This window comes from Bombus vancouverensis, chromosome 9, assembly GCF_051014615.1.
Source record: "Bombus vancouverensis nearcticus chromosome 9, iyBomVanc1_principal, whole genome shotgun sequence".
NCBI lineage: Eukaryota > Metazoa > Arthropoda > Insecta > Hymenoptera > Apidae > Bombus > Bombus vancouverensis.
This window is the reverse complement of record NC_134919.1, coordinates 15,251,559-15,275,170: the sequence shown is the minus strand read 5'-3', so window position 1 is coordinate 15,275,170 and position 23,612 is coordinate 15,251,559. Positions and strand designations below refer to the sequence as shown.

The following is a 23,612-nucleotide window of genomic DNA, read 5'->3' as shown; positions in this document are numbered from 1 at the left end:
AATCTTTTTTTTGTTAAATGCTTGACCAGTTAATAATGTTCTATTTTAAACTGATTTTCTAAGAAATAGTTCTTAGTTGTATCTTTTTTTTAACAAACTAATGATATTTATGTTTTAGCATTTATTTCCAAATAAATGTGAGGATTTACATCGAAAAGTACATGCACGTGGCAAGTTTGAAAGCGTGCGTAAAAGTAATTATAAAAAGTGTAGCATAATTAGCGTAATATAATACGATAATATGTTTTTAAGAACTAAAAAGTAAAGTTCGCGGTGTCATTCTAGAACTAATCATGTTTTGTGACAACGAAATGGTAGGGATTCATTCAACCAATCAGCCACGAAGTGATAACGACCGATTCCGAATAGAATAGAGCAGGCCGAGTGTTTACCGTCCTTAGTCCTTATTTACTATTATCTATTATGCACTACTCATGCTGTAACGTGAATTAGTAAGTTTAAGTTTTATACGAGTCAGGAAGTCAGTATTCCAGCGTACGCATTACGATACGATATCTGTTTGAGTCTCCATGTCACGTACATCGCGAGTGTTGATCCACGGCTAACCTCTAACACAGTGTATAATATCCCGTAAAAATGGATAAAAGGTAAGACGCGATGTTTCTCGTGGTTCATAAGATACATGGTTGTCAATTTGTATAATTTTGATGAATCTTCAGCAGGTTAGACGCTTCGAGGTTAGAGAATCGCGAGGATGTTATTAGTCATTCCAAGAAGAACAAAAAACGACCCAGTAAGAAAAGCAGTATGCTTAGCTCGTGGACGAACAACTTTCAAAACGATCAAAATAACGATATAGTACCTGGAATGGAGTATCCACAGTTATTGTGGCAGTCTAACATGCCGCAAAACTTTCAGAACAATGGACAACGTCTCTTTACTACAACATCTGACCCTAGCATGTGTGGTTATACGCAGATGCCTATGACATATACCATGGAGCCTGTTTCACTACCAACCATGTATAGACTGTATCAGCCGGTGCCAGTCTCTGGTATAAGAGCCGTTCACAGTAGACCCCGACGACATTGTAATCAAAATCAACCATTGAACTTGAATATGAATTCTATGGCAAATGGTTACACGAGTTTACAAGAAAATGGGGGAGGATCTCCTGTCCCTGCTAACTATCAGAACGGAGATTACGCGAGTTTGCCATCTACTGCTAATAAGAACAATGGAATAAATGGAGATGAGATAAATTCAGAGCATCGGAGGTATTCAGACCCTGGTCTTGGGTCTGCGGAAGCACCGGTACAGAGTCAGAGCGAAGACTCTGATAGCGCCGACAGTGGTAGCTCCATTACTACAGTTGGACGTAGCAATAAGTTAGTTCTATCTCTTATCGAACAGGTGAGTAGTTTTCCTTAATAAATAAACATAGATTATAGCCACATAAACACAGGTATATATTTAAGGCATTACAGAGATGTAATCAATAATCGCGTAATTTTGCTTCCAGATGACAGAACTGAAAAAGAGCAATAATCAACTGTTTAAAGAGTTAAACGAAACAAAGTCTGAAATAGGTAGTATGAAGACAAAGTTAGCAGTGTGTAGTTCTTCGGATTATCAACCAGGAATGTTATCAGGTAAATGTTAACGGAAATCGTTATAGTATCTTATTATTAGTACCTCTATTTTACGATACATTTTTGTTACTCTACTTCTATGTTTTTACATTAAATCCGTATAATTAAAAAGAAATTAATCCCATAAATATTTTGATTGTTTCAGATTTTATTCGCGAAATCAGGCAAGCCAACAAAACATACGAGGAGGTACTAGTTTCAAAAGTAAAATTCATGATCGAGGAAAAGCTGAACCAAAGGTCGTTGGAAGTGGCAAATTTAAACGTACGTATTAAACTAACTTATACAAAATTAATTTCTATTAGTTACTAATTAGTTTCTAAATCAAATTCCCTATGTACTAATTCGCTTCACCCCATACGCTTACTCGTATCACAGTTATTTAAAGTCGGTGACTCACAATCGTGATTCGGTAACGTAAAAGTTTTCCATAAACAAACACAATGTATTATCGTTATACTAGTCCTCTCGATCGTAGACTCAAGCGTCGATAGGTTTGTGAAAAAGTTCGTTCGGTGTAGAGAAGGCAGGAAACTTCGAAACAGGATAAAAATTCAGCGGATAGAAAACGTGGGAAGTGAAAACAAAGCGGATAAAGAGAAAGGAAGAGAAAGAATCTGCTTTGCAGTTAGGCTACGGTAATGTGCCGCTCCGACCGACGCTTTCGGCATTTCCATGACATGGTCATGGACGTATTGTTTGCGTAGCATTCGTACGTTTTGTTTGATTAGGACGGCCAGGTGATCTTCGCTTCTCCCCTCTCTCACCTTTCCCCCTTTTTTCCTTTCTTACAATTTTCCTTCCTCGATTATCATCTGCGCGCGAATTTTCATCGATCAAGTTCGTCCGTACGCGTTTCCTGAGACCCCATCTGTTTTTGTTTGATTATTTATGTACGTTTGCGTTGGAATTTTTATATACCGTTCTTCAAATAAAGACTCCCCTGTTTTTCGTAATATTTATATCGACTGCGCAGCTTCATATTAACAGTAAGAAGTATCTAGAGCGTATTCATATTCATGTCTAGCAGAGAGTTAGCGATTGAAAAGAATAAGCCGCCTTTAAATATATACATACATAGTTTGTTGTTCTCGAGTAATTTTTCACAGCGATCTGTTTAATATGAAGCGTTTCACCGAACTTAGTCAACGTATCGTTTATTATTTATGGAAGAGAACATAATTTTTTCCGTATTTCAATCAAGATTGGTATTCTCGTTCGATTAATTTCTTATTATCTAAGAAGGGGATCCGCATACCAAAGTAATCCTCAAATATATCCGCATTTATTCTGTTCATGAGAGATAACGTTCAATTTGAATCTTTGCCTCTTCGTTATTTTATCAATAAAAAATATCTGCTGCTGTTCTATCTTTCATACTTTCACATTAGAGGTATACGAGACAAAAAATCGGTATCCTATTGTATCAGGTCATCCACTGATTAATGCAATATTTTTCACCGCGTATATTAATCGAGAATGAACAATTATTCAGTGATATATAATCGATCAGTATTTTGCATCATTTTTTAAAATTACTTTCCTCTATCGAGTCCATTCAGTTATCGAGTTTTCTTTCGTGAGTTTTATTCTTTCCAATTCAACTCTCAGCAAAGTCACATTAATTACATAAATCTACCTGACGTAACGTGTGAATCATACTTTACGTAAATGATATATTTCTTGATACGACCTATCTGAGAAATCTGATGCTTTCAAACGAGGACATCTCGTACAAAGAGCCTAGGTATTTCATACTTAGACGATACTTAGTATCGTGACTAAAATTAATTCTAAAATTATTGGAAGGATGAAATAATATCTATATCTTCAGCTCCAAGGTCAAATGAAAAAGTACAATATTAGTTGACACAAAAAAACAACCTTCTTCTTCTTCTTCTTCTTCTTGTAGTCTCACAAAAAAAAAAAAAAAACGAATCTCCATATTATAGCAACCGCTTCAATTTAAAGACTCGAAACGTACTCTTACTCCAATTGCATTCTCCTGCTGCCATCGCAGTAAAAATCGTCTTCATCCCCTAATTGGTCTCACCGAGGAAACGAAAGGCAGCTTCGTGTTCTCGATAAAAACCCAGCCTGATACCGGAGAACCTAATGTAGACGTAATACGAAATATCCGTGACGTTTGGTAAAAATGATTAGGTTTCACATGAGGGTGTCAGCTACGGGGGTAGAAAGGAAGACAGAGGAAGAGAGAACGCTTCGCCCCGTGTGTTACGGTGCGTCGAGGGACGAGGAAGGGTGAAGGATGAGGCACTTAGCGGCTGTCACGGCCTCTCCCTTGGCCTCCTTCCTCTCCCTCTTTTCCTCTTCTGTCTTCTCGGGTTTCAACCATCCATTAGCCTCATCAGCCGAAGCGATGGCCGTCCGCGCCATGCTAGCCTCTCTTCGTCTCGTTGCCAATCTCCGTAATTGAACCTCCGGGACCTTCCACTTTCGACCATGTAAATTTCTGCCATGTTCGCTTTCTGGCATTTCCACGCGTTTTCACGCGGTCCAAGTGGCCGTCGCGACGATTCACGGAATCCTCTTCTTCGCACCGTCTCGCTATTTTGATTTTCCGCTCTTCACAAAAGGATTTTCCTTTACGTCGGCGACGAATTTTTATCGCTATCGAGCAGACCGTTTACGATTGCGAATATTTTATGATCTTAGAATCTGATGTCTTGAAACGAACGTTTCACACGAAGAACACTCAATTGGTATTTTCGTTACATCTTGGAAAATTACGATCGAAGGACGTTCCCAGTGTTGTTTAATTCTTTGACTATCATCGCAACTGGCGTTAGATGGAGAAATTTAAGCGGATTTTAAGGAATATCGTATAACGTACAATATGTACGAACGTACGTACTTGAAAATCAATTATCGTACCACGTGCAAACGAATATCATAAATGCTTCTTCTCAAAAATATTATTTCTCTTCCACGGCACTTGGTAATTGTGAGCACGTTCTAGAGAATCGTACGAGCAAAGAGATCCAAGCCAGTAAAACGTTATCTGGCGAAAAATTGCAGGTTGCTATGTAAATTGTTTGATTTCTTTCGAAACGTGCCGAGCCATCTTATCTGTGCCGAGTATTATTGCCCCCCCCTTATCTTTTATCTTTATCCTCGTTTTCTTCCGACGGGAAGAAACTTCGGGAAAGATTTCTTCCGACCGACCGTCTTAAAATTCATTAAACCTGTGCACATCTTTATTTTTATGTCTCTGTATTTCTAATAAATTCACGCTTCGCCAATAATTTTCAAATTGTTTCTAAATAGAATAGAAACCTTTTACGTTAACGAAAGAACATTTATGAACGCACGAGTTTCTCGTCGGATCGTTTCAGAATCAAATAATGAAACTGACGGAGGAGAAAGAAGAAAGCGACAGGCGAATAGCAAAACTGGAGGAGGAAGTTGCCATGTTGAAGCTGAACGTAAAGTGAGTACCCAGTTATAGTTTGGCATGATTATTGCAAATTCCTGTAATAAACTTTGCTACTTCTTCATCGTTTCTTCTTTTATCAAATACAGGTTTTGTGGATTGTTTTACACGTGGTTTTTCATCTAGTATGCGTTTCGCACTGAATTTAAATCTTGTAAAATATCATTGATATCGATAGACCACGTGGAATTTCTATCGATCCAACGTTTTCTCCAATTGCGATCACGAGCGATAAGCGTGGAATTTCACGGAAAAGTAGCTTTGTCGAAATAATTTATTTCTACGATTTGATCGGTGGAAGCAAATTTGAAATTTGATTTGCCGTCGCATATTGCGATATACTTTCCTTTTCTTTATTACATATTTTTATTGGATCTTTTTCCGAACCAGCGGAGAGATCGTATAAGACCGTAGTCTTTTCTTTTTTATTTTTTTCCAATTTTTTCCATTCTCGCCCTCTGTTTCTTTCACGTCGTTTCCCCCGCTTTCCTGCATTCGAGCAGGCCGAACAAAATTACGATATTTCTATTATTTATATCGTTTTATCTATCGTTAGATTTCTCTGTCACCTAAAAGGAGTGTTTCGTTAATTAAAAATGTACTTTGCAATTTTACACGTGTTTTTATTTACGACTTCATTGTCTTTTATGGAAGAATTTATTTCTAATTTGAGCAAAACGTTTCGTTGCAATTTTTGTTGATTTAACGCAGAAGATCGGTCACCAACCGTGTTGCTAGAACTTTATTTCTTCCTTTGTCGTCTATAACATATTATAGAAGATATATATACAATATTTTCAATTTTCTTATAGGAAATCTCTGATCACCGAATTAATTACTTTGGTCTATTACTAACAACCAGCATGCAACAACTTGCCTTTGTAGCTCTAGAAGTATTCATTTCTCTAAATAAAATATTACACGAACATTTAACAACCGAAACCATTCGAACTACAAAATTATTAAGCGCACTAACTAACACCTTAGCTAGAACTTCTCAAATAATCACTCGAGCTTCTACCACATTTTTTCCTCTTTTCAGCCTATTCGTTTTTACTTTTAGACACTTTTCTTTAAGATCTTTTAACAAACTAACCGCTAATTTCTGATCTCACAGAATGCTTGCGAGTTGCAATTTATCTCTTATTTTTCAAAACCACTAAATTAATTACCTAGCTGAAATTGCTTTAACTTTCTTCTCTTAGATTTAAGTTTCAACTCGTTCCCTTTGCAAACTGGTATTCGTCCCTCTTCTCGAAAATCATTAAAAAAAAAACCAGTCTTGAAACGTTCATCGCTAAATAGCTATGTATCCAGCGTATTATCATACAGCCATACTCTTCTTTCCTTTCTAAATTTCAGAAAATCTAATATACACGTCGGTATAGAATTTCTCTTTACGGACGTTAGTTACCAAATATAATTACTTAATTTTATCGCAGTAACGTTCTTTCGATTTAAATCATCGAGTAAACGCTTAAACGAATCGCCACTCGTTGCTTAAAAGCTATTTCAAAATCCTCTTAAAGATTTTTCTCGCTAAATGATTACCACAAACTAAATAGCATCTTGCGACACTATTCTCTAACGCTAAAACCATCCAGCGAACGCTTACGAATCGTCATTTTAACAGAAAGCTTTTGCGAAAACACTCGCTGTTTGTAAGTGAATTAGTCGAAATTATTGCGGATCACTTGGATATTTAGTAACTCGCCTGTCGCAAACCTTCATCCACTGAACCTGAATTTGAGAAACGCTGCAACTCAGTCTCGAGATTCGAGAGAAACTTCACCCACTTTTAAAAACGAAAAAGAAAAAAAATGCACGAGACCATCTCCCAGCTTTCTTATCCTTCCATCTTCTCTTTGCACCCGCACTTTCTCAATTATTTACACCCCGCACGTGAAAATGGGACCGCATGCACCAAACACCCACCCACAAAACGCAGAACCAACAAAACACATACGCCGTCTAATGGATAATACGCGCGCGCGATCTCCGCGTGCTGAACACATATGTATATATAAACATGGTGGAAATTGTGTGTTGATTGGCACGTAGCAACGAAGGCCGCGAGATCGCCGCGTTCGAGGAAGAGACTCTGGCGCTGAGACGGGAGCTGCAGGAGGCCCGGGCGTCCAAGTGCCTGGCCGAGAATCACGCGGCAAAGTGCGTAAACGCAAGATCAGTCACGCCTGTCGCTACTTTCGATACTACGCAATCCTACGTAACCAGCACCCCCGTGCGTACCGCTCTATCCGACACCTGTAGCCTGATCCCCGCACCACCGTCATCGACACCGTCGTTGTCCTCGATAGTCCCACAACACATCACCTCGTTACTACGTTCCCGAACCGCGGACCTGGCTCACCATTTCGTCGCGGACAAGACGAACGTTTATCCAACCGTTGATTGTAGCAGTCCGACAACGTCCATCAATGCTTCGTGGTCGTTGGATGATCAGTGTCAGGTGTCTAGCAGTGGTAACCAGTCGCCGCTGATAGTTACCGCTAGCAACAGTTTCGAGCAACATCGCACGGACGTCAGTTTGGACGAGAGCTCCGCTTTCTCTGCTTCCGAGCTCGCGTTAGAGACCAAGAGTTGCGATCAACGCGAGGACCACGACCTTGTCCTCGCGGAACATCGTTTGGAAGAGAACTCGAGCTCGAAGAAGACGAAAGACGAGGATACGGCGCGAGACGACGAGCCTAAAACGGATTCGACTACGACCAAGAGCCTTGGCGCGATATCCTCGAACGTGCAAGAGAAACGGACAAGAGAGTCGAAGAAGGAAGCGGAATTGTCGCGCGTTCATCATCAGAGAGTAGGATCGAAGAAGTCGAGGAAGAAGAAGGCTAGTTCGGTGTCGAAGAGATCGTTCGTCGAAACGGAGAAGGGTGGAACGGCCGCAGAGAGGAACGACAGTGGGACGAAAGACGCGCGGAGAACGGTGAGCGAGGACGAAGATCGGAGTCGTCTGAACGGCGGCGACGACGACGTCGACGACGGCGACGAAACGAGCCGAGCCATCACCGAGATCCCGGAAGTGACCGTAGTCGGTGGTGGCTCCTTCGTGCCGAAAGATCTCTGCTCGACGGGAATCCTGACCTCCAGAGTCCTGACAGCACCTTCACGCGCTACCTACACCACCGCCTACATTTAGGCTACGTACCGAACCAACGGTCGCCGTTGAGCGAGGGGGGCTTCAAGGGCTTGCTAGAGGCTACTACTATGTACATGTCGAATAGCACGTAGGTCTATCGTTGTACCACTCCTTTTTCTCTCTGTCTGTCTGTTTCCGTATAGAGACCTTTTCTGTCTTTCTTCCTTTTTCTTCGTGGACACGCTTCGCGCTATTCCTTCGGGCTCGACGAACGACCTTTCGCTTGGTTCGCTGTGTTTACGGAATATTTAAACGGAGGTACCTTCGAGTCAATATTTTAGGTATTTTGAGCGTATGCTCTAGTTTACGAACAAGTGTCGATTAAGAAGAAAGATTAAGAAGAAAAATATCGATTTTAAAGAAGTATTTTATCAAGATATGTATCGTAGGTTTTTATCGTGGTATTTCGGTGATTTCGTCAATTGTTTATTTAGTTACTTGGACCTTTTAAGGGTTCTTGTTTTAGCTTTTAAGAATATATCTGTTATGATGTTTACGGACCAATTGTATAAAATGATTGTTTTATAGTTCGACGAAACATTCTACACCATTATTTCTAGTACTTTGTTGCCTTCTCATGTATTGTTATCGTGTCTTTCTAGTTGTATAAGAGACGCTCCTAAAGTATGTAGTGTCATTTCTAATATAAACGAAGCGATATACCAGGACCTGAAACCTGCAACCAAGCTTAAGATCGTTCGAAAATGTTAATAATCGTGTGTTTTCCTCGATGGCTTTCGTTCGAAGTACGAGAAGAGTTCGATCGTTTTGTATTTTCAAAGAAATCTGTCTCTGTTCGATGATTCGCGTAAAGTTATTTATCCATTTTTGTATCTTCGCGATCTGTCGATCTTCGCTTTTCTGTACTCTTCTTCTACTTACGTATTTGTACAGTTTCGATGTGTTCCAAGTGAAAATGAAAGAAACGAATATATTTCCAATATTACATCGACGTTAAAATCTACGGTTGAGAAATTCGCGAAAAAGAGATGTTGGGAAAATGGTTTTAGAGTTTGCTGATTCTTTCACTTTCGCTTTGTAGCTGTAATTAATTATACGATAAGCGTGTGTACATTTCAATAGCGTAAATTACCACGTTGGCATGGCTTTTGCAGCTTGTCTAGCATGCGTTTTATCACTTTGTTTATCATTTTCAATACCGAGTGTACATTGTTTTCCAAGCCTGTATCATATTTTTAGTTTAATTCTCCTTGAACTTTTCAACTGGTTCGATTTTTCTCAATTTGGATCGATCATTTTTAAATCAACTTAAACATCGTCGGCATTAGGTATATAGGGAAGGTTTGATATTCTTATAGAATTTTTGTAAAAGTGATTTTAAGAATCTCTTACGTTTTTATATCGATATCATAAATATTATCTTAAGTAACATCCTCAACTAAATACGCTTTTTTTTAAACGTAAGTTCGAGACGATTGACCCTGCTACGTAATAATTTTAATATCTTTACATGTTACGGAAATAATTATATAATTATGTTATATATTTCATTTTGAATCTAATAAGTTTCTAATGATTGTCGCGCAATGTAATTAGTATTTTATTAAAAAAAAAAAAAAAAAAAAATTGGAATGCATCGGACAGATATTAAAGATGCTAAAATATTCTCCTAGAGAGGAGAGAGACGAACATGAAATAGGCATATCGGTATCGTTCGCGATTCCTTCAATAATTTTCAGTCTGCGAAAAATATCAGAAAATGTTTGTCGAGACGTGCGATTTTTCGTTTCGATTCTACGCTGAAATTTGTTCTTAAACTACGGCAAGCTTTTCTGCTTGCCAAAACGAGAGTGAGACTGGAACATAAATATACATAAAAATTGAAGGATCGTAACAGGGTTAAGACTGACTAAATAGCAAGAGTATAATACGCATTTCGACCTATTGAACAGTGCCAGTTAAAAAGTTCCGACGATATCCCCAAACATGTTAACCACGTTTTCGAGCGTCGATATTTTCGACGTTACGCAACTTCCCTTCCAGGAACGAAAATAGAAAAATAAAAAAAAAAAAAGGAAAAAAAAGGGAGGAAAAATAATGGTTTTCATCGATGGTCGAGGACGAGATCGAAAGAATCAACGTATCATTATCGATTATACTCGTTGCATCCCCGTCGTTTCGCTCAAACATCATAAAAGTCCCGGTGTGTACAGTTTAAACAAGCAAAGTCAATTTTTATCTTTCGATCTGTTCGTTCGGTGGAAATAACGACCGCCACCGATACACGTTTCTCCATTTTTCTCTTCCTCTTACCCGTTCTTTCTCTTTTTTCTTCCCCTCTCTCGATATTCCTCTGCAATTCTCTGTTTCGTTGCATCGAGTTTGTACGCGGCAATTTAATAAATGATCAAATATTATATTAATTTAATGTTTTCAAGCCGGCGCTCGCGTTGCGTGTACGTGTGTGTGTGTGTGTGTTTGCGCGAACGCGCACAAAATTGATATTTTCTTTCTTCTACAATTTCCACGGCAAACAGCCGCCGTAGAATCCCCGTCAACAACGGCAAACAACAAATTAATTCGTTGTTTAAACAGTTCCAGAGGCCGGCTGTTTGTCGCTGGCAAACGCGTTTAACGCCACCGACAAGGAACGATCCTGCTAAATTCCAAAGGAACTTCTTAATACATATATTCCGAATTTCCCTTATTATTTTTATGTATAATGTAGTGTCTATTTACCATGCGAGAAGTATCTTTTGCGAAAAGTCATTCAGGACTTGTAGGCTGGATGGCACTCTGTTCGCTGTTGAGACTGTTTGGCGAACAGAAGATTGAAAAATCAACTGTTCGTTCGATGTTGGTGATACGAGTGATTTGCTTTGGCTCATATTTATCTTATAGGGAGAGAAGATAATCTTGTCTTTTCATTGTCGATTCAGTTTTTGTCACGAGAGGAATGGCGGAAAATTCGTCAACAATTTTTAGATCTTAACGTTTGACGGATTTCGAGATCTCAGGATTTAAACGTTTTACAAATATTTTACGTTCGCCAATTTATAATTCCTCTACGGTGCTATAAAACAATTGTTTTTCCTATTATATTTCGCAAAAGTCGATAGATAGAAATTCCGACGTCGAACGCTGTTTTTAATTGCAACAGAGTTGATTTTTCCAACCACGTTCGTCAAACGATCCAGTGGAAATTATCTGACGAACACAATGCGAAGCGGAATTTTCTAAATTAGGAAATTTGAACGTTCGAAACGAGCAAAAACGAATTAACAAACGAACGTCTTTGATCGATTGTATCAACGAGCGCCATCCAGCTCAAAAATCCTGATAGAAAGTAATTTCACGTTGCAAACACCTTGTGTATATATTCCTTGCATATCAAGCGTATTCCACACTTTATACAATCCTCCATACCTCAAAGACAACCCCGCAAGACGCCAATGGACGAGGGTAAACCGCGAGTGACCGGTTTTGGTCGTGTGTATTCTTTTTCTGTTCTTCTAGCTGGTAGCATGGCTTTCAGCTGACCTCACTGTTGCTTTTGCCGCTTCTAAAGAGAGCATTACAGAGATTTCTTTGGGCCGAGTAGTGGATGATAGGCGAACGAACGCATGTAACGTTCATTGACTCGTGATTTGTCAGACGGGAGAAGCTGCTGGACATTCTGCGTAATAAGATGATCGATCCCGCCGACCAAGGGGGAACCATCCCGAGCTTGGTGAACGTGAAACGCTCGAGGAACGCTTCGTCCTCGTCCGAGGATGAAGAGGAAGACGAAGAGGAAGGAGACGAGAAGAATAATCAGGAGGGAAGGCAGCGAAAGGACGAAGAGGACGATGGTAAAGTGGACGAGCAGGGAAGAACAGCGTACAGAGAGAAGGTTCCTGAATGGTTGTCGATGATCGAGAATGGTATTAAGCTGTCCGGACCTGTTACCGATCTTTAGATCGCAATTTTTCGAAATATTCGAAATTTTCGATTAGAGTTTAAGCGAAGAAACAGGGTGATTTGATGTGTTTGCAGGGTGTCAGATAATCTGAAGTGGTTTGAAAAGGTTTGCGATGAGTGGAGATTGGAAGCAAGTGTGTCAGAGTATTTCGTATATGAACTGGTTGATGATGATCTTGGATGGAGTATCGGAAATTCTAGACGAAACTCCGAAGAGTTAAAAAGATTTGGCGCGTCAGAGTGGAAATGTTTGTAAAAGTTTATGATAATTAGTAGTAGCGCGTTTGAAATCTCGATAATCTTCGAAGCACTGGAAATTTAAAATTAAAATTTGAGAAACAGGAGGACGCCAGGGGAAACGATAGTTTTGCAAGATTCTGGAAAGGTTTGTAGAAATTTGAGATTTAAAAAAGTAGCATTAGACTATTTGGATTTTTCGATGATCCATTTTCGAGTACTGGAGATTTTACGTTAAGGTGTAGAAAACGAGGATATTCGAAGCGTTAGAATGGTTTGGAAGAGTTTGCGAACGTTTATAGCGATCGGAGATTGAAGAAATTGGCAACAGAGTATTTAGATTCCTTGATAATCTCTGGAATCGAATTTTTTGAGTATTGCAGATGCAATTGAACGATTGTGCGAAAGTGTTCACGAATTTGACGAATGTGAACGCCTTCGATTGGAGCATAATGAATGACAGAATTGAAATTGTTAAGTCCACGACATTAGATTAACTCTTCCAAAAATTGTGAAAACTTTGCGTGAAAACGAAGAAGAGCCAAAAATCATGAACGATGATCGAGAAGAGTATCAAGCTCTCTATCTGTGTCGCCTTAGGCCATAGTTTTTAAAAAAAGATTTTGAAACAAGTAACAAATATTTTGGAATAAGTTTGAAGTTGTTTGATGAGCGAAAACAAGTGCTTGTTAATTCTTTTAAATCAATTTGTTTGCTCTATTAAAATTACTCGAGTTTGAAAGATCTCGACGAAATTTTGTTTCAATAATAAGAAACATAATGTGTGACGAGCGATTTCTACGATCGTCGTTTGTTTGAACGTCGTCAAATGACTAACTTTTGTGTTGGCTACTGCGAAGAACGTGGATTGCAATGAAACGGAGAAGACGAAAATTTCTGCAATTCTACAAAGCTTAATAACTTTTTTTTTTATGGATTAAGTAATATTGTACATACAGTTAGCGTTGGGAAAAGAAATCTCGATTTATTTATAATCTTAAACTCTTTTTCTACTTTTTTCGTGTCATAAATTTCATCGGACATTAACGCTTTAAGGTTACGCGAGGATAATCTGTCGATTATTCGAGAGTTAGTAACGAGGTTTGATAAAACTGATTCGCAACCTTACCTGTGATCGTTCATTCGTCCCAATTTTTTTAGAAGACGGTTCCTCGAGACTTTTATTATACCGTCGAACGTGCCTGAAAGTTTGCTAGATTCGTTAAACGATTTAAATGAGTTTTCGCTGAAAAAGCGCGTACTCTTATCTCTCGCGATTTATTCCCAGATCAGGAACTAAAAATAAGATAAAATCGAATCAAAATCACATTGTTAAAATAATAAATTCTAATTGAGAGTAGAATTCTGTTTTAATTAAAATCGATAAAAGTGATATCACGTAATGTCAAAGTATCGGATGCCTTAACGAATGTCCGTTTTGCACGCAAATATTCCAATTTACAAATTTCCAAGTGTTCCATAGCTTCAGCCACTTAAAGAAAAATTCTCAATTTTTTTTCTCAAATCGTCGATTGCATCGAAACGCATCGATTTTAGAATCGCGAGGGATGAAACTATCGCGCGATCGTTCGCCGAGTTATATTTTTCGCTGATTAGCCTTCGCAATGGAGGATGCTGGTCGATAAGCTTGCGTGTTCTGTTCATGGATCGAAGATCAGCGACGCTGGTGTTTGTCCTAAGAGCAAAGTTGACGTAATCGTGTTAATACGTTGATTTCTTTCCCGTTTCCAATCGAATCAACGGTGCATCGAGTATTTTTTGGAATTTTCCCTCCTAAAGGTTTCTCGATGATCCAGAATGGTAGCTGGAACTAGAACGATCGGTCGTTCTGCGAGAAACGTAGGTTTGAAAATGAATCTTTGTTATATTCTTCGAACATCGATCCCTCCATTTGACGAAGTTTTATCAATTTTCCGGGAAAGTTGAACGTCTAGTATTATTATGTTAATTATTCTTCGCTCGTTGTTATTTGTCGAAGCTGGTCTTTTTCTCGCTTTTGTCGATGTTTCGCCAAAATTATCTCGATTGCAGAAACCCAAGAGAGAGAGCGCAATGTTCTCTCGTTGAATTTCCACATCGTGTATGGACGTTATTAAAGATCGTGTTACCAATTTTTGTACAGGTATTCTGCAATTTTCGGGAAAGCCTCGTTCGAGAATTGGTAGTTTGTAATAGCGGAAATATATATTTTTTTATGAACAATGTAGATACAGCATTGTACATAGTAACGCGTAACGATTAATCTCTTTGCTGTGATTTTAATTGTCGTCTATACTTTTTTCAATGTCGTAGTACATATAAATTGATGCTAATGGGCAAAACAAAATTTCTACTTTTCCCGTTTAATTTCTCTCACCTGATTTCGTATTGTCTCGGCAAAGGGATTAAGCGAACGATTTCTGCGATTGAATCTCTGTCTACTTAGAAATTAGCGTTCTTCTAGTAAACGGCAGTTAATAGCTACAAATTAATCAATTAACGACTTATATTACGATCTACGGAGATTCTGTCTCTCGTGTTATCTATTTCTCATTAAACAAATATATTACGACACACATATATATACACATACTATGCACGTAAAGTAGTTTAAGGGCCGAAGCTCGTCGTAAAAGCAGTATTTTCATAAACGAAGTGATATTACTTTCATCATCGATATTTCATGAAACTTACTTTCTATTTTTCGATATCGTATATATATATAAAAATGGAAGAATCTGTTGTTTGCGATGAGCCAACCGTGACAATTGAACGATTTCAGTGCTCAAAATAATTAGAAAATTAGTCCATATTTTAATCATTTTCACGGTCAATTTATTTTTGATAGAAAAAGGAACAATCGAAGTGTCCTTTACCATTTTTCAGTTTGAATTTTCGTTTTCGAGACAACTGTGATCGAAGTTGAACGAGAGAACGTACATATTCTCGCGCTACGTTCCGAAATTTTGATCGTTCGTATCAGAGAAACGAAGGCTCGGATTAAAATGCGATATAGAATTATTCGATTTGCGTTTTTTTTTTTTTATCGAGAATCTACCTATCGCAATTTGTTTCGTAATTTCGCATAACAAATTAGGAATTCGACGAGAAATATCTAATTTTTTCATATCAGCTATCTGCTTCTTTCTGTTAGATTACAAGGATAAGCGATTTTCTAATTGTTTTAAGCATTTTAATTCACATTTTTGCAACACGATATTGTAAATAAATTGTATCATCGATCGTTGCTCTTTTCGAGTGGACAGCGTATGGTCCTCCGTGTTTAAAGCATCGAACTCGGATCACTCGAACTTGCAATAGCGTGTTCTATTTTCGTAAATAGATTTACCAATTCGATCGGAACATGTAAAGACTATAGTTCTTGCAATTAGATTCGTAAGACAGAAATACGTGCGATTTGACGAATCGTAGAACAATTTGCAATGTCGCAAACCGATTCGTATTTAACGATAGCGTGTGATGTTTGAATGGGAAACAATTGATCATTATGAATGTATCTAGCATTAACCAATAGCAACACGAGTGATCAATATCTTTTATTTTCTTTCTCTGCGTGTGTGTATTGCATGAATTGTTACCGATTTAGTTTGCGCAAACTTATCGATACGCGAAATTTAATCAGATTAAAATGGCGGGAATTCACAGTCGATCTTTTATTCAAATTTGCACGAATTCGATTCACGGTAATCGATGGCTGTTTTTCCCGACGAATTTCCCATTTCAATTGCACCTTCTCGATGAACAATTTTTCTTTTAGCAAACGCTGTTTTACTCTCTTTTATAGTATTCGCTCGGTAATTTCAGAGTATCGTTTGTTATTATTTTCTTTTCTGTTATATCCTTTTATGCAGTAATTTTCATTCCATTTTTAGGAATTTCTTTGCCGAGCATTGCGTCTATTGTCGCGCTCGTTTCCAGGATATTTTAAACGTATATGTATTTATAGAAAAATATGTTCCACGATTCGACACAATTGAGGCTCTCTGTAATTCAAAATATCGTTAAAATAATACAAATATTTCTCATACAAAATATATACAGGGTGGTGCACGAAATTTCCACCATTTTCGGTAAAAATGACGCGAAAATGTTTCGAACGAAGGTCGATCGGTTTTCGATCGGCTACAAACCACGATATAAGAAACTTCGAAGCCGATTTAAAGCTGATTAACTTTCTTGTCAGCTAATCGGTAGTGTTTGAAAAATCGTGGCGACCAATTCGTGGGTCAGCCTGTATATTTATGTATAGGTATATAGAAAATATCTAAAAGTTTTGTTATTTAATTTTTAAGAAACTTTCATTTGGAATTTACGTAGCACAATACTTGTCCCGTTGTTAATGAGTACACAAAAAATTCCAATGAACGAATCGACAAAAAGAAGGGAAGAGATAGATTACAGAGGGTGGTAGGGTAATTCGAGTAGAGATAGACCTGGTAAATGTCTGTGAAAGTGTAATAAATCTGTAAATTTTATATTATACTTTTATCAAATTTTCACGAAATTTGGCATTTTCATTGAGAAATCATTTTTTTCCTGTGATAGCAGCAATTACATAGATACAAGTAATTTTATTCAAGATGTTTCAACCATACTACTATTATATCAGTATTTTACTATTATTACCGTTCTATGTTTAGATGTTCATTCCCATGGAATAAGTTTCAGTGACACGCGGCTATGATTCTAACTTATAACGATAATTTCGAATCTAATTTATATAATGGACAAGTTTCTAAAAACGAGGTCTATCTCATTTGCTAATTACTTTATACATAGTAAGAAGAAAAATAAAAAAATATATATACAGGGTGGTTGGTAACTGGTGATATAAGCGAAAAGGGGGTGATTCTACGCGAAAAAAGAAGTCGAAAATATAGAATAAAAATTAAAAAAATTAAAAAAATAACGTCAATCGAGACAACGATCTACAGTGAGATCCGTTATAACGAGACGCGATAAAGTGCACGCGTACCGAGCCAAAATTCAAAGTCGATTTTCTCGAAAACAAAGCCTCGAACGAAAAATTTGTATTCTATATTTTCGACTTCTTTTTTCGCGTAGAATCACCCGCTGTCCGCTTGTACCACCGGTTACCAACCACCCTGTATATATATAGTAACCGTAATTCACGTATACCTAAATAGAGTACTTAACGATCGCACGAATCAACGTAATCACGATGTTTACATCAAATGTATAATCAGATAGTACGAGCCATGATATAGCAAAGTTATAATGATCGCGTTTCGAGTGTCAGGACGGTGAAGTTGACAGAAAAATACAACTATGCGTATAAGAATCTAAAAGCTCGGTTAAGCGTGTACAAGAACATTTTTAACATCGTCATCCTTCATGTAACGCATCAAAATACAAATTTATATTTATATTACGATCTGTCTTTTATTTTTCAATTTGCTTTAACATTGATCGCTATATATTTGTAGCTCGTCGATCTGTAAATGAAATAACATCGATCATTTTCTGTTTCACTACGCGGAATTCGAAAATAAAATATACATAGTGAATTTAATGTTTCTTTAATATCTAAGTCTCGATAAATTTCCATGTAATCCCTAACGTGTAACTCTTTTCGTGGAAAAGTTTAGACGCGATGTTAATTGTCGAAAACGAATTTCTCTTTTCTCTCACCTCCAATTTCTCTGCGTAAGAAACGCTTTCAGTTTCAAGGACACTGCGGACGAAGGATTAATTTACAGCCTGGCTATATCGTGGCCTGTATTATACACCGTGTGCATGATCGAAACGCACTGCGCATCCGTAATTACTCGATCAAACAATTCTCGAAGTGCCATTAAGATCGTGCCGAACGCTCAGGTTTCCATTGTATTTTTTAATCGGACAACCGATCAGAGGGTAATCTCGCACTAAAAGTGACCTTTCTACTGGATGCCCCTAACACTTAAGTTAAGAATAACCGATATCCGTAATCGTTAAGAATAACCGAATAGCCTGATAATGATAGCGCGTAAAATTTTCCGTTAAACGTACTAAATAGAACCCTCACGATTTTTTCACCTCTATACGTATATACTTCACCTGTGGCTAAATTATCGTCACGGTTTTATACGTCGAGTTAGAAAATACACAAAGCGTTCTACGATACACAAAGAGGATGATTATCAGATAGTTCGGTGTCACACATTTTCGGATGGATTGTTTTAATACATAATCATATGTACACGTATATTCTTGAGACTTTAATAAAAGAAAATGTACACGAAGAAAACTGTCGGATGGATGATTTGTCTGTTTATTTGTTAAGATATTACAAAATTCCTGTAGAACTGTGGTATTCGTGTTTCGTGAATTTATTATTCGTATGATCGTTTCATTTCGAAAATCGCTGTATTCAAATGGTAATGGTCTTACGAAAATTATACCTGTATATGGAATTAACCGTAAACTATTGAATTTCGATTACCGAAAAAAAAAAGGGAAGAATAGATGAGAATTAAAATAGTATGGATTTTTATCTGTAATTACGTTCGTATGTTTTGAACAAAAACAATTCTCGTGCACAGGCCACTTCATTAACCGGCCGATAGAAGCGGTACTTTTTCCATCGGCTCGAACGACGACCGCGCTATGTTTTTCCATCGTCGTCTCTACGTCTGTGTACAGGCAGCACCAAGTGTTGTGATTAGCGGAACGCGAAAGATGTTATTCTTGTGTATGGTTGTTTGTCTTTGGTGCACAGCCTCCCACGAAGATCGTCTGAAACAGTAAAAGGCTCGATATATGGATAGCATCGGTGTAGGTGATGATAGCAAAACATTGTTTCGATCGAAGCTTAGGTAGAAACGGAGAAATGCGTTACGATGAAACGATCCGTTGCTACGAATCGAATCTTTTCTCGCTGCAGTCTCGATGCTTTTCCCTTCGCGCGGTACGTTTTTTCGTAGGAACGCGATTCATGAAATTCGTACGAAAGAATTAAAAAGGTATATAACAAAAGCATTCTGCGCAAATTGCTGCATTGTAAATTTGGAAAATTTCTCAACAAATTTACAAGTCGTTCGATAGTTGGTTCGGTTTACTGTCTTTCCAAAAGTAAGATAAAAACGAAAAGGAAAGACAACGGAGAGGAAAAAAATCTACATCTGGGACTATCATCCCTTTCTACTCCGCTTTTTCTACCGTCTCTTTGGAATACGTTTGAGCCAAAGTACCGCTGTTGTAAGTCGATTATCGTTTTATGGTAGGATTTTAGGTTTCCTCTCGCACGTTTCCCTCTAAAAAAAACCGTTTCTTCTTCCTACCTGACACGCGGGTTTTCCCAACGTTTTATTATACGGCGACGGACTTCGGCAAAACTTATCTTCCGCGCGAGTTCTCGTGGCGATTACCTGCGAACCAACATGGTAACCTCGGCCGAATACGTGTGGTCAGGGTCGATCTGTATTATTTTCGCTTCTACAACATTTCATTTACGATACTTCTCCCTTCGGACCGTTCTTCTTCCCGGCATATAATCCTGCACTTTCTTTTTCTCCGCTAATCACTTTATCGCGTGTACGCGGTTTAACTATACACTCGGTTGGACAACGACGATTGCAACGAATATATTTCCCTGGCCGTTTTAATTTTCCTTTAAAACGGTCGCGTTCGTAGATCCATCGCAGATGTTCTTCCTTCGTCCCAAAGATGTTGGACGACTACGGACATTTATGAATTCGTAGCCGGTTCAAAGGCAAACGAACGTAACGCAATAGGAAATATAGGAAACGTGGAAAGCACAGTGTTTATTGTAATTCACATCGGACGAAATAAATTTTTATTTCAACTCCGTCTGTCCGATCGAGTCTGTAAAAATAAGAATTCGCATAGACGCTGGGCGGTTTATTCGACCCGATAAACTTCTTCCACGTTGTTCCAAATAAATTTGTTCTACCTCTATGACGCGCAAGTACGATCTGGAAAAGTGCAGCGACGATTATCGTCGAGTCTCGCCTCCGTAACGTAATTCCTCGTTCCACCCACTTCCGGCAGCCACGCAGTCGAGAGCACGAGGATCGATATTTCGCGAGGGCAGCGGCCCGTGGGAGTATGGTTCCCCGGATAATTGAAAGCCGTCGTAAAATCGTGCGAGTCATCGTGCACGAAGGCGTACAGAACGGGCTGATATTATTAAAATTGACTGAAACAAGAAGGGGGCGGTGAGTCGTCAGTCGAGAAATCGCTGCCAATTCGAGCCGTTTGATCGGCCACGCTCATCCAACACCTGCTGTCTCTTTCCACGTGCTCATCGATCGTTCTTTACTTCGTGTTACACCCTTAACAATTTTTTGCGTTACGTAACGAAAGTCTGATTCGTCCGCTTTTTCAAGACACACGTTCAGGTATCGAGATTTTCCGCCAGATCTCGGTAGATAAATAGCTGGGTAGAGAAACAGGGTTACTCTTTAAGACGGTAAAACATAGAAATTCGATGTTTTATCGATGGTAAATGACCGTTGCGATGATCGGTAACGTTAATTAAATCGCGGTGACCGACTGACGCGACGTCGAGGGTTGGCAAATAAGTGATTGCGTATTTTAAATAAACAAAATTGCAAATTTTTGCTTAGAAACATAGCTTTATTCAGTTACGTATTGTTCGTTTTCGTCGATCATTTTTTGCCATCTTTCGGGCGGTGTCATAGTTGCATGTTCATAAAACTTCTGGTTTTTGCCAGCAGAAAACTGAATTAAACGTGATTTCACATCATCGGCGTCGTGAAAAATTTTGCCAGGATGGTGAGAACGACCGATTTCAGTCGCCAAAGAAAATCACGGAGCGTTTCTCGTTTGGCAAAAACACGTAAATGCAGGAATTAACGGACATTCTTAAAAGTGGCGTTGACGAAAATTTCTTCCTACGCGTTCCGTTTCGATCAAAAATCTTTCTCCCTAGCTGTCCTAATCTTAAAGCGTCTTACAACGAAGTTGAAGAAAATCTGACAAATAAAGATAAACCTCGTCTCGTCTAATCTCATTGCGCGTAAGAAAATATTCTCAAAAGCTACAGAATGAAATATCTCTTAAGGACGAAATGGTATTCGCAGCGAAACTCAACCTGAACAACCAGAAACGCCGTCAATCCGACGACGATAATCTATTTATTATCTGGTAAGAATGAAGTTCGAACGAAAAGAGCAAATAGGTGGAATTTTCTATTAGATTGCCCGAAAAGCGTCTTTCGTTCTATGAGGAAATAACAACGTTTTTCTGTTTTATATTATTTCGTCGAATTACGTACGATCCGTTTTGTTCCGTCCAGATAAACACCGCGACGTTTCACAGACTTGCTTTCACGTTTGTATAAAAATGCACTGTTGTAAAAGACACGTTTGCGAAAGAAAGACGCTTTTCCGACGGTCTGACGCTTTGACTGTATTCGATGACGACAGTGATATCACGGGACATAGAATAGCTGTAACGAGTGAAACACGGAGTGAAACTTGGGAGGAAGAAGAAAGATAAAAAGGTGGAGAATAAACGAGAGGAAGGAAGCTTTCACGTTTCGTTTCCACCCATTGCTCGTCAATTAAATAGAAATGTGTTTTCCACCGGTCGTTCGTAGGAAGTATCGGTGTGTTCGAGAAGAGAAGAGGGGCATGGGAATGAGTAACGAGGCAGAGGAACGACGAAAATCAAACGTTTTTCAGGTTTGGCCTGATGGCCTGCTTAAAACTTTTACCTTTCGCGGTACGTTTGCACGGAAACGATGAAACGGAAATTTAACGAAAGATCGGCACCCAGGGGCTGAGGGTGCGCGCATACACATACACACACGCACACACACGAGCACGCACGTACACACACACATACACTACCGACCTTCTTGTTTGTACAATCGATTTCGAAGCGTGCTGCTTTTATACACGCGCCCCGCGACACAGGATCGCCCTTTCTCGTTGGAAAATATCGAAAAATCTTCGGCCGTTCGTTTCCTCGAACAAAAACTTTGTTGTACCACGAATTTAATTAGACTTATCGCCGGTAGTTATCTCATTTGCTTTTCTCCGTTGTTTGAACTAATGGACGGGGTGATAGCCGCGAGGATAGCTACCCATAATTTTCACCCAAATTACTCGCAATTTAAAAACGATAACGGTTTATTGTATGATTTTTTTTGGTTATTTGATAGACGGTACTTTTACCGACGGTAAGTTTAATAGACGGGAAAGGGTTAACCCGGTGGAAAAATTCTTGTTGATAAATTACTTGGTTCTTGGAAATGTGGGTTCACAAAGCTTCGACCGGAGATTAAGATTTTTATTGTCGTTGGAAAAATACAAATGGGATATTGCAGGATAATATGGGAATGTCGTTTAATAAGTCTTCCTTCGTATCTATAGCTACATATATATCCTGGTTTTCAGCGTTTCGAAAGACGATGGAAAAATCGTCTGGTCGATCGGGTAATTACACGGAGGAGAAAGAAAAGGAAATGGCAAAAGTAGTGAAAACGTAGCGAGGGACAGGGTAGTAAAAGAAGCGAAACTTCTATCGATATTTTTGTATTTGCGATAATATTTTTGTGGTTTGTAAGCAGATGATAAATTACTCGTTGAAAATTGTAAATAATACCAGTGGTGCAAATATTAGATGAATCTTGTAGGTTGGTCGATTAAAGGTGCTTGCAAGACTCGTGGAAATAAAAGCGCACAACTAATGAAGATGGAACATTAAACATGTTCAATATTAGCGATCAAATATTTATAAAGAAATGTTTACTGGAACGTATGTACAGATTCTCTGAATCGATGTTTGCGTTAGTGTAGACCTGTTTTCTCAACGTGTTAGGAAATATCGTCGCAGTGTTCGTACTTACTTGTTTTATATATTTTTCCTGCTAATACCTGTACGATTTGTTTTAATTAGTTCTTAACTCGATATTTCCACTAATCACACGTACTGATAACTGATACCGTTGACAAATATTAATCGTCGAATCAATATAGAAAATTATATTTCCATCGTAGAAAATTACGAAATTACGAAACTTTACGATTACGTAAAGTTTACGTACGAATTACGACTACAGATTGTATAACAATAGCTAATATTATAAAATAATCTTGAATGCTAGAGAATTTGTTTTTGCGTTTTCTGCGACAGTGCACGTTCGTACGAACGTGAAAGTAAATCAGTGAACAAAACGGATCGTACGTAATTCGACAAAGTAATATCAAAG

General features: G+C 38.4%; 2 protein-coding genes across 3 annotated transcripts; both read left to right on the top strand.

Annotated features, from left to right (window-relative positions):
* The first annotated feature begins 316 nt into the window (after positions 1-316).
* Positions 317-8,233, top strand: LOC117158771 (uncharacterized). 2 transcript variants are annotated; one of them, XM_033338025.2, is made up of 6 exons: positions 317-608; positions 684-1,374; positions 1,484-1,613; positions 1,759-1,877; positions 4,970-5,064; positions 7,129-8,233. In XM_033338025.2, the coding sequence occupies exons 1-6, from the start codon at positions 598-600 to the stop codon at positions 8,228-8,230; spliced, it is 2,148 nt and encodes a 715-aa protein (XP_033193916.2). In that variant the 5' UTR covers positions 317-597; the 3' UTR covers positions 8,231-8,233. The 2 variants fall into 2 exon arrangements, with proteins under 2 accessions (XP_033193916.2, XP_033193914.2); XM_033338023.2 differs by having other exon boundaries at positions 319-608; positions 681-1,374.
* A 12-nt stretch (positions 8,234-8,245) lies between these two features.
* Positions 8,246-18,659, top strand: LOC143303150 (uncharacterized). The gene is made up of 2 exons (XM_076621390.1): positions 8,246-8,318; positions 11,846-18,659. Exons 1-2 carry the CDS (start codon positions 8,299-8,301, stop codon positions 12,147-12,149), a joined length of 324 nt encoding a protein of 107 aa, XP_076477505.1. The 5' UTR covers positions 8,246-8,298; the 3' UTR covers positions 12,150-18,659.
* Positions 18,660-23,612: the final 4,953 nt, after the last annotated feature.